This window comes from Nanorana parkeri, unplaced genomic scaffold (genome assembly GCF_000935625.1).
Source record: "Nanorana parkeri isolate BGI_ZX_2015 unplaced genomic scaffold, ASM93562v1 scaffold382, whole genome shotgun sequence".
Lineage (NCBI taxonomy): Eukaryota > Metazoa > Chordata > Amphibia > Anura > Dicroglossidae > Nanorana > Nanorana parkeri.
In genome coordinates this window covers 1033119-1050476 of record NW_017306650.1, presented here as the reverse complement: position 1 = coordinate 1050476, position 17358 = coordinate 1033119, and the positions used below count along the sequence as shown (strand labels likewise).

Sequence of the window (17358 nt, the reverse complement as noted above, 5' to 3'; positions counted from 1 at the left end):
GGGGGGGGGGGGAACGCATCAGAAATGCGTCAAAACGGATCGCAATAAAACTGCGCAGACGCACGCAGTTGCGATGCAGTTTCTCGTGTGAACTAATGTCAGCCTTTATGAGGAATTTTAGCAAAAAAATTATGTATTTTATAGGATAATGCTTCCCATACAGTAGTCAACATAAAAAGTCAATGTTTGTGTTACATGTGAAAACATTTTAATTAAATGATCAAGAAACTCCTCTATGACTTTTGAGATTCTTACAAACTCCTGTGCGTTATCTTCCATATGTGTGATAGAAATGTATAATAAACTAGGTTAAAAAGGGTACAAGCTAAATCAACTGTAACAGGAGGGAAAAGCTTTGCTGAAATGTCCTTAAATGATCCCTAGACAAGAGCAGAGATTATTATTTATGAGGCATGGCAAGACTTGCTAAGGCTTTGTAACTCAGAGTTTAAACTTTAAGCGGCGTAAGAGTTAAATACTGTATTCTGCAGGGAACTGCTGTTCTTGGACGTGAGTGACACCTAAACCCTGGGTTCTCAACTGGTGGGTCGCGACTCCGTGTTCAGTGGAACAGTAGAAAGGCATCATGGCACACTCACAAACTAGCATGCAAAACAACTTGTCTCACCACTAAGGACAATGACAGAGGTTTGGATACACGTCTTCTGCAAAGGATGTGTAAGCCGCACTGCCGCGCCAAGGCACATCCTTTGCAGAAGACGTGTATCCAAACCTCTGTCATTGTCCTTAGTGGTGAGACAAGTTGTTTTACATGCTAGTTTGTGAGTGTGCCATGATGCCTTTCTACTGTTCTACTGTTCAAAGCCCATTTCGTGTGCACCTTACTGTATAACTGGTAACAAATTGTTGAGTGCGTTTGTCGTTTGTTTTGCTTTTCCGTGTTCAGTGGGTCACCGCAGGCCTTCCACTTTTCCAGGTGAGAGGCGCCTCAGCCTCGCTCTAGCGCAGCAATGCCAGTTCTCACGCCAAGCCGCCATTCAAATATGCTGCCCGTTGCCGAGTGTCAGCATGAGGTGGGGTGGGATGGGGCTATGGCCGCTCCATCCATATGTGCATTGCTTACAGCTTCCTCACGTGTCCTGTATAGCTGCCTGGACTGGAGTGACGTCACACCTCTAGAGGGTGCACAAGGGAGCTGTACAAGCAACGTACATATGGATGGAGCTCCGTCACAGCACAGCAGCCCACACTGGACCCCAGGCTGAGGATCCACTCCAGTTCTCGTAAGATAGGGAAACTGGGTGGATCTCAAAAAAAGAAAAAAAAACATATTCAAATTGTTTTTGGAATGTGTGTTTGTGTGTGACTGTCAGTGTTCACACTAGTACAGTGCGTTAATCGCACAGTCCCGTGCGATTACCGCACTGTACCACACAATCGCACCTACCGCACATTCTGGTGTGGGAGGTGTGTTGCATTGCCATTCATTTGAATGGTACCCCAAACGCACCCCCCACCCAGTTTGATAGCCCGCACCGGAACGCCCGGTACCGCTGTGCGTTTCATTGCTGTGTGACTTGGGTCGCGAATTAAGACCAAGGACAAATGTGGGTCCTGAGGTTACACAGGTTGAGAACCACTGATCTAAACAGACTTCCAGTAAGGAGGTACGTGTGTAGCATTTTCAGGAGCTCTGATGGTGCACTGGGAAGCCAGCCCCTATGAAAGAAAAACCTTACGATGCATGCCACAAAGTTTTAATGTTACCGTTACTGACAAGTTAGCAGTCATTGCATGAGCAGCGGCCATGTTAATCTGTAACGTTCAGGGGAAGCAAAAACACAGATCAACCACCTGTTTTCACCGTCCCTTTGGACACTTAGCCTTAGTTTAGCTTTAGAATGGCCAAGTTATAAGAATCTAAGAATCTCTAGGAGGGGGGCAAGGTAAGTGTAATTACATACATTACTTTTGCCATGTACCAGTGTTTGTTAATTTACAGAGTAAAAGCAAGATCGGCTAATGTATTGGACTATGCAAGCAGAAGGTTTAATGTAACAATAAATAAATTACTATCTAAATCTGGGGGGGGATTTTCGTTTCAATTGCTTTTTCTAGGTTTTCCTACGCAGGGACTTCAAGGCTTCATCTCAATCCCCTATCTCTGCTGCTGGTGGCCGGGAAATCACTCCCAATCGATAGCGCATTTGGAGCTATGTATACCAGAAAACCACGTCACATCTCTATCGGGTTAGAGAGATGAGAAACAGAGGGCTGACAATTCAGCAGTGTTGTCGGCCCTCTAGAGCAGTGTTCCCCAACCCCCGGTCCTCGGATCAAATGGTACCGGGCCGCACAGTCTCAGTGCGGTCCGGTCATGCAATATATGGCAGTGCACTAAGTGGATTATAATGGGGAATATTACACTGTAATGTTCCCTATTATAATCTATTTCTCTGATTAAATGATTACAGGTAGGCATGTGATCTATCAAAGTTTGAGACTACGTTAGAATGTGTGACCAGTGACGTGGTCACACATTTTAACGTAATCTCGCCCAGTTTTTCGGTGGTGGAATAGGTGAAGAATTCCAACGCTTTCATTTTTTGGTGTAACTGTATTTTATTTTGAAGGCATTTTTAAATACAATTAAATTAAAATTATTAAATCAAAACAATCTAAAGTATAAACAATCAACGTGCCCCCCCCTCAGCGGGCCACGGTAAAATTATCAAACGTTGACCGGTCCGCGGCGATAAAAAAGGTTGGGGAGCACTGCTCTAGAGGACACAGATTAGCTGAAATGTTGTGGTCACGTGACTGCAAAGTAAAACTCAAACAAAAAGGTACTCAGATGGAGATTTCTTAGAAAATGTACGCAGGGTGTTTCAGAGCAATGGAGAAGCAACAATCCATAGGTGGGTCATAGTGTAGGCTCTTCTTCTTCTGGCTTGGCCTCCTGGAATGAGCCGCTCTATTCATTTAAGAGTTCCACCATTGCAAAAATAGAGTTAAAATACTGAAGATAAAAGAGCAATACTTTGCCTTCTTAATGCCAAAGATGTATAGCAAGACCTTACATGATCACACATGTTTGATATAGTTTCATTTCTCTAGGTGTGGCATGGAAATACAGGTTTTTCTTGTAGATTAAAAGTAATCTCTAAAATGTTCATCCAATTTATTTAAAGTAATCATTTCAAACAACACAAAACCTTAGTGTTAGGAGTAATTCAGTTAATGAATATAATAGGATGTGTAGATTGGTCAATTAGGCAATTTATAGGAAGAAACAACTTGCCATTTCGGATTAATAAACATTCAGACGATGAACTGAAGGAGTGAAAATCTGCACCGAATCTGAAATTTAGCTGATCAGAAAGTTACATTAGTGAACGTTGCTGGATCCCCCCCCTCCCCCAAAAAAAGAAACGTCTACAATACAAACTCTAATCTGAATTAGAAGCAATTCATTGTGAAGGTGAAGTGGCAGGATACCGTGTGTAGGGAATGTAAACCAAAGTTCAGGACAACTAATACAACACATTAACCAACAGGTCAGTACTGAGAACACAACGCCGCACCCAACAATGACACAACCACCCTTCACCGAGAGCTTGTTAATTATTTATATTCACTCTTGCGGCATTTTACATAGAAATACATCTTTAAAGGAGAACTATGAGGTGAGTGCTTTTCACTCACCTCATAGTTCTAACCGACCTGCGACAATGAGACTGTCACAGGTCGGCTCAGTAGATCGGGAGGTGAGCGAACACATACCGGCATTCGCTCACCTCTCGATCCTGTCACGGCTCTCTGCCGTGACAGGGGAGGGGTGGATTTCCCCCTCCCCGCTCCGATCCGCCAGCGCTGACTGGCAGAGCGGACGGGGGAGGGGGCGGGTACAGCTGGCTCTGCCTCGAGACAGGCAGAGCCAGCTGTCAGTTACGCAGCTGGGCGGATCCAGACATAATTGTCGGGGGATCCGCTTCAGCAGCGGCGTCTCAGTATACCGCAAGCTGTAGCTCGCGGTATACTGAGCCTAGTGTGACGGGAGGACGCTAGTTTGTGTCGTCTCGTTACCCTAAGGAGAACTATGGGGAAAAGCCTTAAGTGACTGAATTTTTTGTTTTGTATTTTAAACATTGTACACAGTCGCTGTACAGAACCTCTTAGGGCTCATTTACACTTTCACAGAATTGCAGCAACACCCCCTGTTCTATGTACACTGTCATTCTACCATGTACAGTAGAATCCAATGCATCATGTATGTTTTTCATCTGTTGTGGTGCATTTGCAGCCCATTCATAATGAATGGACTTCCTTTACGCAATACATGTTAACACAAGCTACAACGTGCATTACCTATCACAACGGGACACTTGAATGTGAATCCGCCCTGAATGAAAAAAAAAAAAAAAAAAAGCAGAGGTAGCTTTATATGGACTCTTAATATCTGGGGTGTTGCACATGGTCTCTCTATACCAAGCCACCGATTCATGTACTACCAGATCACTTATTCATGTACACTACCATTCAGGTGATCAGGAAGCACTAACAAGGGAACCGTATAAATGTAGCCGCTCTTATCAGAATGTTCTTCCTATCCAGCACAGCACTAATCTATGGGCAGAGCTGGAAGAAATCCCAGAAACCTGGTAACCAAATAACCTTAAAGGAAAATTTCTGTCACCTACATTTAAATTGTTGTCCCCCAAGTACATTTTCCTTGCCTCGAACGGCAACTAGATTGGACTGCCTCTTAACATCTAAAAGAACATAGATTACTAACTATAGATGAGCACAGAGCATTCATATCTGTCCGCTCCATTTCCTGTTTACATTAGTAGTGTAAAATAGTGATTGTGATTCACTGTTCCAATGTTGACGCAAGTGGTCATGCTCAGATCGATTGATACCAGTAAAATAATTCATTTTGGGGGTATTCTAAATACACAACATGAAAAACAAATGTCACTAAAAGTATTCTCCAATTTGGCTTTAAAGCTGACCTGTGGAGATTCAACATTTGCTTATGTGATACCACCTTGTAATGCAAGTAGTTCTAGGTGTTGGCTCACCAAATCTATTCCTCTGTCCAGCACTTCAGGACCCCAGAATAGTGGGGAACCAGGTTTGTGGTCACTGGCTCCGTCCCTACCAAGCTACACTATTGTCCCATCACTGCGTTGGGATCTTCACTAAACAGTGAGTGGTGGCAGATGGACCTAAGCTCACTGACCATTAAAAATTGAGGGTGTTTGAAGACAAACAACTGGACAGAGGAACATAGCATGCGCCCCTGGAGGTACTAGTAACACAAGCGAAGAATCACCTTAATAAAAATTTTAGTCCAAGGGTCACTTTAAAGCACCAGTTCTATAGTTAGTTATGTTTCTGGTTTTGACATGCCAGTGTACCTTCTAGTGGTTTTTAAATACACAACGGAAGAAGGAATATATACCAATAGAGTAAAAGATTTATAGAAAAAAATCAAGTGGTTAAAGATGGTAGGAACCAAGGTTATTTGTCCTTCTGGAAACAAATGGATTGATTGCATACATACGAAGGGTTGGTGATAGTTTGATAGTATGCAAAAGGAAGATCCAAAGTATGGAAGCTCTAAAACTATGGGTAAGAATGGTCACCACAGAAAAGAGAATTTTGAAGTATGGTGATGTTTTCTGATAGGTATTTAATGGAGACCAAAGAGGAGATATAAAAAAAAAAAAAAACCCGGCAAATTATTCAGGTATTTAAAGGAGAACTATGGGGTAAGTGTTTTTCCCCCATAGTTCTCTTAAGGTTCATGGGAGGACATATACTAGCGTCCTCCAGGTGCCCAAAGCTCAGTATATTGCAAGCTACAGCTCACGGTATACTGAGACCTCCGCAGCCAGGACGGATCCCGACAATGCTGTGGAGATCCACCCAGTGAATGACAGCTGGCTCTGTCTATCTAGAGGCATAGCCAGTTGTGCCCGCGCCCTCCCCCGTCCCGGAGCAGGGAGGGGGGAACCCCTGCAGGGAGCCGTGACTGACAGTCACGAATCTCTGCAGGGACATGATCGAGAAGTGAGCAAGCGACGGTATGGTGTTCGCTCACTTCCCGATCTATTGAGGCGGCATATGACAGTTTCATTGTCACACGTCGGCTTGAACTATGAGGATGAGTGATTTTCACTCACCTCATAGTTCTCCTTTAAGCGTATCTAAACACAAAAACTAAAATGTAGAACAGTGCAGCTTACCGGGGCTTAGATGTTGCTTAGGCATTTTCAGTCTATTTCGTCTAGTAGTCCTGCAAATAACACACTCCCTGTCCCTGGATGGTTATGCTCACTTCTCCTCTATCTTTGGAGGGAGCCATGGGTGCCGCCCCATCCCACGGTCACCTTTTAGTGGTATTATAGCAAAGTGGAAGCCACTGGGAACAACAGCAACTCAGCCACGAAATGGTAGGCCACGTAAAATGACAGAGCGGGGCCAGCGCATGCTGAAGCGCACAGAAGTCGCCAACTGTCTGCAGAGTCAATAGCTACAGACGGGGCGTGGCTTGCCAATGGCGACGTGAGGACGTGACTCCTTGGAGCTCTGCATCTCCCGGCACCGGCCTAAGCTCTAGCAGACGTTATTCTCCCCTTCTCTGGATGTCTCGGGTGCCGGGAAGTCAGCTGTGCCTCCGGAGTTCCCGACAGTCAGATTTGGCTGATTTTTTCCCCCCCGCGGGTACAGCGAGCCGACCGGAGGATACGCGACACATGGCGTCCACCCGCTCCACGGCCGCAGGCCCCACTCCGTCCAAGACCCGGAGTAAAGTGACAGCGCCGCCCGTGGACGTGGTGAGTCGGCCGGGCGACTGGCAACCATCACCGATCCCCTCACCGGCACTCTCCCTGGCCGCATCGGACGCCCGCTAGACTTCCCGGGCAGCATCACCACATGGAAACCCCCTCTCAGCGTTCTGTGACGCGCTCCCCAGCTTGACTGAGGAAACACAAAAGACTGAGGGAGTGGAGGAGAGGAGGGTCTTTTAAACAGATTAAGTGACGTGTTTCCTGTGTGTGGGGGAGGAGATTCCATCTCGTGATGCTGTCCTGGAAGACGTTATGGGAAAAAAAAAAATAGCTACAGACCTCCAAACTTCGTGTGGCCTTTACAAAGGCACAATAGTGCATAGCCAGCATCATGGAATGGGTTTCCATGGCCGAGAAGCGGCATCCAAGCCTTACATCACCAAGTGCAATGCAAAGCGTCGGATGCAGTGGTGTAAAGCACGCCACCACTGGACTCTAAAGAAGTAGAGACGTGTTCTCTGGAGTGCCGAATCACACTTCTCTGTCTGGCAATCCGATGGATGTGTCCGGGTTTGGCGGTTGCCAGGAGAACGGTACTTGCCTGACTGCATTGTGCCAAGTGTAACCTTTGGTGGAGGGGGGGGGATTATGGGGTGGAGTTGTTTTTCAGGGGTTGGGCTTGGCCTCTTAGATCCAGTGAAGGGATCTCTTAAGGCATCAGCATACCAAGACATTTTGGACAATTTCATGCTCCCAACTTTATGGGAACAGTTTGGGGATGGCTCCTTTCTGTTCCAACATGACTGTGCACCAGTGCACAAAGCAAGGCCCATAAAAGACATGGATGAGCGAGTTTGGGGTGGAGGAACTTGACTGGCCTACACAGAGTCCTGACCTCAACCCGATAGAACACCTTTGGCATGAATTAGAACGGTGACTGAGAGCCTGGCCTTCTCTTCCAACATCAGTATCTAACCTCACAAATGTGCTTCTGGAAGAATGGTCAAGCATTCCCATAGACACACTCCTAAACCTTGTGGACGCCTTCCCAGAAGAGTTGAAGCTGTTATAGCGGCAAAGGGTGGGCCAACTCAATATTGAACCCTACAGACTAAGACTGGGATGCCATTAAAGTTCATGTGCGTGTAAAGACAGGCGTCCCAATACGTTTGGCATTATAGTGTATATCTCTCAGGTTTCCTTTAAATATTTGTAACCTTTGTTTTAAAACGGTCAAGCAACATTAGCAATCTACACCTAGTTAATAATACAGGGAGAAGTCAGGACATCGAAACGTCTTAAAGATATAGAGATAAGCATTTGATAAAGTTTCCTCATGGTTACCAATGGAATAGGAAGATTGTATTGAAGGAAAACTAGAGAAAAGGTTACAGTGACATTACAGTGACACACATATAATGGGTAGGAATCCATTACCAGGAAAATTAACAAGTAATAAGGCAAATGCTTAAAAATATTCTGTGGCATATTAAAATGATCTTTTATTGAACATACTTGTAAGTACAGTCTGAGGGTGTTAGATTCACAGGGGCACTATAAAGATCTCTTCCATGCCTTGTCAAGGGGAAAAAGGGTGGGAGGGATAGAAGGATCAATATTGTGCATAGGTAAGCAACCTTGGTACGACAGCTGTGCTGAAGCTACAAATCCCACAATGCCTCTCCCTCTGAGAATCATGCCTGAGGGTGCCAGAGCTCTACAATGCCTCATGGGACTTGTAGTTCCACAACAGCTGGATTGCAGAGGTTGCATACCCCTGTAGTAGTAAGGGTGAATACCCTCTATCCCATTCACATCTGGGTGTTAATGTGAATGCATGTAAAATGCTTCTTAACTCCTGCAGGAGGTATGGACCAAGGCACGTAGATGTGAATGCAACCTAAGGCTAAGGAGGTTGTATAATTTCTTTCCATCTATTACAGGCTTTAGGGAATGTGGATCGGAGATTCATCCACAAGGATAGTAGTTCTCAGGGAATGTACTACTATACCACCTCCTGCCCGCCTGCCCTCAGCTATACAGCGTCTCCTGCCTGCCTGACTTGTTCTAAAGTAATTTCTGCTTGTTTAAAATATGTAAAATTAAACATTTTAGTATGCATGGTCTGGGTACAGATTAACATTAACAAAAACCTCAGCACCTAACTGCAAAAACGTAAACTCCATTCAAACTTGAAATCCTGAAAAGGCAATTATGGCAAGTCCTCGGACTAGACGGCAATGCCTCAGATTCTGAGACTCGCAGCAAACACAACGCTATCTGTTTAAACTCCTCATAGTAGTTTCTTTGTCCTATTCCCCTGCATTGAGCCTGGAATTCCATTCTCTAAAGCAGCTTAGACAAATTTTCTTAATGTGACTTTGCAGCACAGCCAGCCGAGAACTACAGTGCCTTATGGTAAAGGAGATGGAAATACTAAACACAATGCACAAGAATTTCATCATGTATGACCCAGTTCCTTATGAGAAGCATCAAGCGGTGTAAAAAGCTGCATTGCAGATGAGAACAAAACTAAACATACAATGCTGGTGACTGAGCAGACTGACAAGAGATATCTGTAGTGTTATTAGTTACATGTTAAAGATTACAGCAAGCTGGTGTGCTTAGGAGCCCCTTTCCACCTAAACATTCCTTTGTGGGTTGCTTTAAGAATGCCTTCTCATTTAGAATGGGCTGCAAAGCAAGAGAACAATTAAACCTGCACTTTATAATGTAGTACACCACAACGCATTGCATATGCACTCTGGTGCGCAGCAGAGCTGGACCGTTGGCATCTACAGTAACCATGTAATGGGATGAAACATTGGTGTGACCAATGTGTATAATGTATGTAAATAGTTAAAACAAAGTTGACTATCATTTCTAATGACATACACAACATTTGGCATTAGAATTAGAAGGAGAGAGTCTGCTAACATGCAAATACTGTAAGTTGGTCTCCTAAAACCAAATTGTTTGGTGCCTGTGCCTCCCCTTCCTTTAAGATGGCAGGGAGTTATGGCAGCTATACTGTGTCCCTGCTTACCTCCACCAATGTAGTATTATGAAATACATATAAACACATGCATTTGTTTTGGTTTCTGGTGTGTGGGTTCTGTAAACTGATAGAACCTATAATTACGCTAAGTGCTGCTTTAATATTATTACACCAGAAGAAATTCAAAATGGAACGCATTCTGAGCCAGAAAGGTGCAACGTTGTTATTGCTTCTAAATACTATTGAACCAGAGAATGACATTTATGGTACATATGATATGAAATAGTTTAGACTTGTATTCATCATTACATTTTGAATGACATTTTATAGAATAGGATGGGTTTTAGCACTTTTTGGAATATATTATTCCAAATTAGACAAATCCTATATTTTACCAGCAGGGACGCATTGATACTGATACTAGTATCGGTGCCAATATCGAGTATTTGAGTGAGTACTCCTACTCGCCCAAATACTCAGATACTTACCCCAGATACTGGAACTTCCAATCCGAGGGAGATTTCCTCTGACCGGCAGTGCCACGAGGGAACATGGAGCCAGGTTCCCAGCCAATCAGGAAGCAGGGGGGCGGCAGGTGATGACTTGCCACCCAACTTCCTGATTGGCCAGGAAGCCGGCTTCCCAGCCAATCAGCATCAAGCCGGCCAAACAGCCGTCATGCGGCTTAGGAAGGAGGTGTGTCAGATGTCAACCTATCAGATGTTCCTGGTGTTGGTGGGTGGAGCCTCCAACTCTCGCGTCTGGGAACACTGTCATCATAGGGATTCAGTGCACATAGCCAGGTTTGACAGCCTGGAAGCTTACTGCGCATGTCTGGATCTATGTGGGCACTCTAGTAGTAGCCTCTATATCTGCACGCTGAGCTTTAAACTGACAATACATCTCCTGGTCTCACTTATGTAAACAATTTCCTCAGGTGGGCACAAACACGCGTCAAAATGTGCATAACGCGCAAATAACTGCACACTGGTCACGCGCGTATAAACGTGCAAAAACAATGCCACCTAGGTGTGAATCCGGCCTTTGGGCCCATTGACACCATACACTGTGTTAATCGCACATCATCTGGGATGTGGTGCCCCGTCACAGTGCCAAAGCACTGATCACCGCACTGCGTACTTTTTTGGGGGGGTAGAACTTTATTGAAATGTCACAAGTGACATTTCATTCAGCTCTACGAGCACAGGGAAGTAAGAATCGGTTGTATCGCATCCTGCTGTGCTGAATAAAAGTAAAGTATGCCATCCACCACTGCATTCCCATTGCAACGTGGTGGTGTGAACCGAGCCCGTCCATGAGAAGGTATATTGCCTTGTCTTGCATTGGAGCTGCGCTGGAAACAATGGCCAGCGCAGCTCCAATGCAGAGGGTGTGAATCAGCCCTTAATGTAACAGATAGTAGTGAAACTAAGCACAGGTGAGATGCAGGTAGTATGCGCACAGATCAGCGCCCTGTATTTGTGGATTCCTAGAGTGCTCAGGTAGAAATATGCATTCCAAACGACAGGACAATAAAATATACAGTCAATGAAAATCACCAAGAAGTCTTTAGCTTAGGTTCTTCCTTTCCCCACTACCAGGACACGGCACATTGTGATCTTTGGGGCACCTCTACCCTTGGAACCTTACTTTTCTTTGGCTCCATGTATGAAATATATATCAGACCGTCATTAGCTACTTGACGAAACCTTACCAGGGTCAGCCATAGGAAGCTTCACTTGGGATTTTTAGACCCGCAACCATGCTAAGGGCCAATTTAGACAAAGTCCAATTAACCTAGCAGCATGCCTTTGAAGTATGGGAGAAAACCCAGGCAAGCACCGGAAGAACATGCAAACTCCATGCAGATAGTAACCCGGCCAAGATTCAAACCAAAAGGTCCCCACCATACAAACTAAGAACCCAGGTGCACCGTGCAAAACACACAACTTTATGTTCTATACAAGAGACTAAAACTAAATTAAAAGTAAACTGGAATCAGGTTATACTTGTGTCAAGTGAGGTGAGATTCCTCGCCCCACACACCTAATCCGCCCCCCTCTTCCGAGTTATTTAACACAGTTTTGTGGTAAAACCTTAATCTATCATGAAAGCAGAACAGACATTTCTTCAGTTTACTTATGGATTTGCAAAGAAATAAAATACAATTTCTTTTGTCTAAAAAAAAGGACACCAATATCAGCATGGCGACGCATTTCTTTTCTCCATCTTAATACACGGCACCTACACTAGCATGAAATAGGTCAACACAAGGCCAGGAATGTTGCAACAAATGCAACACCATTTTTGTTAATGGCTCCCCAAACATGGCAAGACGTGCATTTAGACACGCAGGAAAGCATGTGGACAATATCATGCACATGAGGTGTCCCCGTTCAGATGCCGCTGTACCCAGTTAATGAGTAAGTTAAGTTAATAACAGGGAGACGTGACAGCGGCATCGGCGACATGACAGCGGCATATGCAATCGTACGCAACGCAGCTACATGCAGTTTGTAATAGATGACTGTCGCTGGATGCATCTATCCTGCGTCCAACAATCAATCCCAAACCACATGTGATTGCACCATGTATGACATGACAGACGCAGCCGCACCCTAACCTGGTCATTTATTTCAATGGGTACAGCAGCCACATCTTACAACTCTCAACACACAAGTGTGAATGGGCGACAAATCCTCATGCACACCTAAATGTTTTGGGAACAAGCATCAAACGCACACAATGTGTGCTTTGATGAGGGTTTCCAAAACGCGCACGAATGCAAAACACGCTTGCATTGCCACGTCTTCTATGTGCACAACACACGAGAAAAAAATGAGCGGCAGGTGGCGCAGATTTTTCTACATGAGCTCCTTTTCTGCTTTTCTCGCGTGTACATCGCCCCATTGAAATCATTGAGGGTGTGCAGCAAACGTGGAAAAAAAATGCGCACAAACTCACAAGAACCCAACACGCGTCCCCAATACGCCTATGTGTGAATAAGGACTATGGGCTCATTCACACCAGCCGCCACATCCTACCACAGATGTGGGGTTGCGCTCAGAAGTAAACAGTGCTGATTACAATGCATCACAGTTTACTTTATTTTTTTTAAAACTTTATTGAAATGTCACAAAGTGACATTTCTTTCATTCTATTCACAGCAGAGGGTTGCGATTGGGCTGTAGTGCATGTCCTACCTTCTTAGCGCACACCACTGCAGTGTGGTAGTGTTGAACTAGACACATGGGACACAAGGTTATATGCTTAATCTATGCATTACCACTGCACTGGACAACACTGCCTAACGCATGGTGTGAACAGGCCCTTAAAGATGTATTTTATTGCATCATCATTTGATTTGCTTGTGTCTCACAATTCAATGTAAAGGGCATCTATGGTGAAAAACTACAAATTAAATGTATTTCTATGTTGAATTTCCATAAGTTGAATTTCCATAAGTTCTATCCCACTCCTAATATCCATATTGATGTAGAAGTCTGTAAACTTGGAAGATGCCCATAGGATGGACTTCCTCAATGTACTGACACAATTTCACACAGCCCTGTGATTATGCACTTCCTTGTGTCACCACTCCCACAGAGCCTGCTTTCTGAACTACAACTCAATGTCTGAACAATGTAACATTATCATTGCTTGCTGGAAGCAATGCATGATGGGATAGGGAGTGTTGAGAAATCCAGATCGTATCACACCAAGCAGCAGGGAAAGAGACACAAAGCACACTGGGAATGCATGAAGTTGGTTAAAGTGATGGGCGGACAGAAGGCAGCACTCACTATATAAAAGGGATTTTTCTCAAATAAGCTTTGATTGCATCAAAAACAACTCTAATATGTATTCCTATTACATTGCTGATGTTATGACAGGGTAGTAAATGCTGGGACTTTACATCTCCTTTATGTCAGGGGATCAGAGTTCACTGCCGGCAGTGGTGTGATGCAATCCCATTCATTCCGAATAGCAACCCAATGCACCTTCCCAACAGACGTGCGTTGCAATGCACCAAAAGAGGCAAATGTCATGTTTTTTGTAACATCAGCATAAGCTGCCTGAACACACCACATGTTAAAGGAGAACTATGGGGTCAGGGCTTTTCCCCATAGTTCTCCTTAGGGTAACTGGAGGGCACAAACTAGCGTCCTCCCGTCACCCTAGGCTCAGTATACCGCGAGCTGTAGCTTGCGGTATACTGTGCGCCGCAGCTGAAGCGGATCCCGACAATTATGCCGGGATCCACCCAGCTGCGTGAGTGACAGCTGGCTCTGCCTATCTAGAGGCAAAGCCAGCTGTACCCGCCCCCTCCCCCGTCCGTTCCGCCAGTCAGCGCTGGCGGATCGGAGCGGGGAGGGGGGAATCTAGCCCCTCCCCCGTCACGGCAGAGAGCCGTGACAGGATTGAGAGGTGAGCGAACGCCGGTATGTGTTTGCTCACCTTCCGATCTACTGAGCCGACCTGTGCAGTACAACAGTGTGAAGGTCCTAAAGGTGAACTCTACATTTACAGTTATCCATTAAATTTAGGTCTCCACTGGCCAAGTATTAAAACTCACCGAGCAAGTCCTCCATTTTACAGAAAACTTTAATGACTTCAGGACAATCACATATACGTGAAGCAAATTAAAGCTGAACTGCGGGCTCAGAAAATGATATTTAAAAAATAATCCTCAATATAGACGCAGAGCAAAAATCCATTTTGTGCGCCCCAAATGGCTTTAGAAACCCAGATATTATGGTGCAAAGTGGCAATGACCTCATCACTGTGCTGCAGAAAACCGGAGTTGTGGGAGGGGCCCAGGAGGCTCCACCCACTACAGGCTCCCTGCAGAAAACTACAGGGGGGGGCGGAGACAAGACCAGTCACCCTGCACAAGGGAAGAGAGCAGCAGTGACTGGTCTTTATTACAGGAATGTGTCACACTGGATTACTGCACAGATGTGGAATACACAAAGCCAACCGAGATTCTAATATGAACACACGACTCTTGTATTCATACAATATTTGCTGATTTCGGAGTTCAGATTTAACCTCTAACCGCATAGCACATACATGTGGCAGAGGGGCCCTAGCACCTCCTATACACATCCATGGGGCCCCGCTGTTATTTACTGCTCCCAGTATACTGGCCGAGCTGTCAATGTAAAAGATTGGGAGCCAGTGACATGAGCTCCTGATGATGGGATCACTGTGACAGCCAATCACAGCGCTACCTGACCAGAACTCCACCTCCCAACGTTAGGACCCAGTTAAAAGGACAGCAGCAGACAGTAGTAAGGGGCTGGGATACATAATGAAACAAATGTAAACCTTTCATAGGATTATTGTGGAGAAGAGACAGGTTCTCTTTTCTCAGGAATATTCTCATCCGTCACTGAACCTCACAAAGTAAGACGTTCTCTTCATAGCTCCAAATTACAATAAAAACCTCAATAAAAGCTGCAGTCAGTGCAGGTCCCCCCACATACAGAGCCTTGTCACAGCACCATATGGCAGCAAGGCATGCTGGGACTTGTAGTTTCACCCGGCTGTGTCACCTCTCTGGCCTTCCCTGTCCCTCCCGCCCCTCTCCGTCTCCTCACCCGCTGGCTCTCCGCCGCTTGTTGAGTAGGTAGAGCAGAAGGAGCGCCGCCCCGGCCGCCGCAGAGTTGCGGGGAGTCAGGTACTTGCTGTACACCGGCGCCATGGTCACTGTCAGAAGAGGAGGAGGGGCCAAATGGGAAGCCGGTCAGGGACCTGCGGAATGCTGGGAACTGTGCGGGCCCCGCCCACCGTGTCATCTCTATAGCGACGGCTTGGACAGAGTGTGAGGGGGCGGAGCCGGTGACAGATCGTACGGTGTGCTGATGCTGTCATGATGGGAGCTGTGTGGTTCAGGATGACACAGCATCGCTCCTCACTGACCCTCATATAAGCCAAATCTATCTGTCCGTCTTTCCTACTCAGTTGTCCCTGTTTTCAGTCTGATGTACAGATCGGTCTTAAAATGTACTATTAAACCATCACATATGTTATACTGCACCAAACCTTCCATGTAACCACAATATCAGGGGTAGGCAACCATAGCACTCTAGCTGTGCTGAAACTACAACTACCATCATGCCTCTAGCTGTCATTCTTACAGTACAATGCATTATGGGACTTGTAGTTCCACAACAGCTGGAGAAGCGAGGTTGCCTATTTTTGCTCTATTGTATTTGTCGTCTTGAAAAGCCAGTATGATGGGTTGTGCAGATGGACACTTTGGGGCAGTGATGGCGAACCTTTTTGAACCCGAGGGCCCAAACTGCGACGCAAAATCAATTTATTTATCTCAAAGTGCCAGCGCTGAAAATAAGTATAGTATTGTATTGCAGTTTGGGCGCTGAGCTTTAAAAAACATTCAACATGACTGCCTTAGGCAAAATAGGGAAACACACATATTCAAACATTTAAACACTCAATAAAACACACATCACACACTCATTATAAAAAGAAACCACACATACATAGATATCGCAAATATTAAAAACACACGCACACATGGCACACGTAATGAAACACACACATTAAAACACAAATATAGCCCGTGTTTTTTCCAGTAACCAATTATCAGTTGTGCGCTTATGTTTTTTCGTTTTTTTGCACACATTAAAACACACACATCAAAAAACACACATTAAAAAAATATATATATTTTTTTTTTAACTCTTGGGGCGGGGCATTGGGAAATATCAGGGGTCTAAATAGCCCCCTGATATTTCCTTTTTAAAATAGAAAAAGAAATTGAGGACACAAAGTCCTCAATCTCTTTTTTTGCAGTCTCTGTTCTAAATGAATGGAAAGCACATTCATTAAGAAAATATTTACTATCAAGCAGTTTCTGAATGGGGAGGAGCCTCTGTACAGAGTGCTTCTCCCCATTGTGAAACTCATGAATGAACAGGGGGTGATGTCAATTTATTTGTATTTTTTTTTAAGTGTTTTTTTTCATTGATACATGCCCCCCTGGGCAGTACCCGGATCCCCATATCCTTTTTTTGGCCAATAAATTGCATATAAGACTTCAAAAAGGGGACAATTTATTTTTAAAGTAATTCTCTATCCCCATAGACTTGCATTGAGTTCAAGTTCGAATTCAAATGTTTTGCATGTTCTAAAGTTCGAATTTGAACCGAACAGGTGGGTATTCAGCTCATCACTAGGTATGAGCACTGAGACTGAGAATTAGGGCACAGAGAAGCAGGAAGGCCGCTTTAGTAAAAATCTCAATTTGGGAGTCATTGAGCAAAATTATGGCTACTGGGATGAATATTCAGGATCTTGGGGTTCAGTATGATTAGGGTTGCAACCTTTTCTTCAAAAAGCTGTGCGAATTTCAGGTTGTTTATATAATATGGGGGGGGGGCGAAAAAAAATGTTCTGCCCCGGCGCCCATAACTCTGGTTACACCACTGAAGCTATGGTGTCTCACCAGGGGGTCTGCAGAAGGGCAGCACGGTGTCAGGGAGCCAGTGCTGTGTCGAATTCTGTTCTCCTTTAAATCTTCGTTCCCCCTGCTGCTCAGCTATTCTGTAACCCAGCCTTTTCCCTTCAGCT

General features: G+C 44.9%; 1 protein-coding gene across 2 annotated transcripts in view; it reads right to left on the bottom strand.

Moving 5' to 3' along the window:
• The window catches only part of ABCD3 (ATP binding cassette subfamily D member 3), a 63606-nt gene extending 48063 nt beyond the window's left edge, over positions 1–15543 (bottom strand). For both annotated transcript variants that reach the window (XM_018559223.1, XM_018559222.1), the window contains exon 1: positions 15363–15543. In XM_018559223.1, the coding sequence (XP_018414725.1) occupies positions 15363–15466 (104 nt within the window). In that variant the 5' untranslated portion in view covers positions 15467–15543. The remainder of the gene's footprint in view (positions 1–15362) is intronic.
• Positions 15544–17358: the final 1815 nt, after the last annotated feature.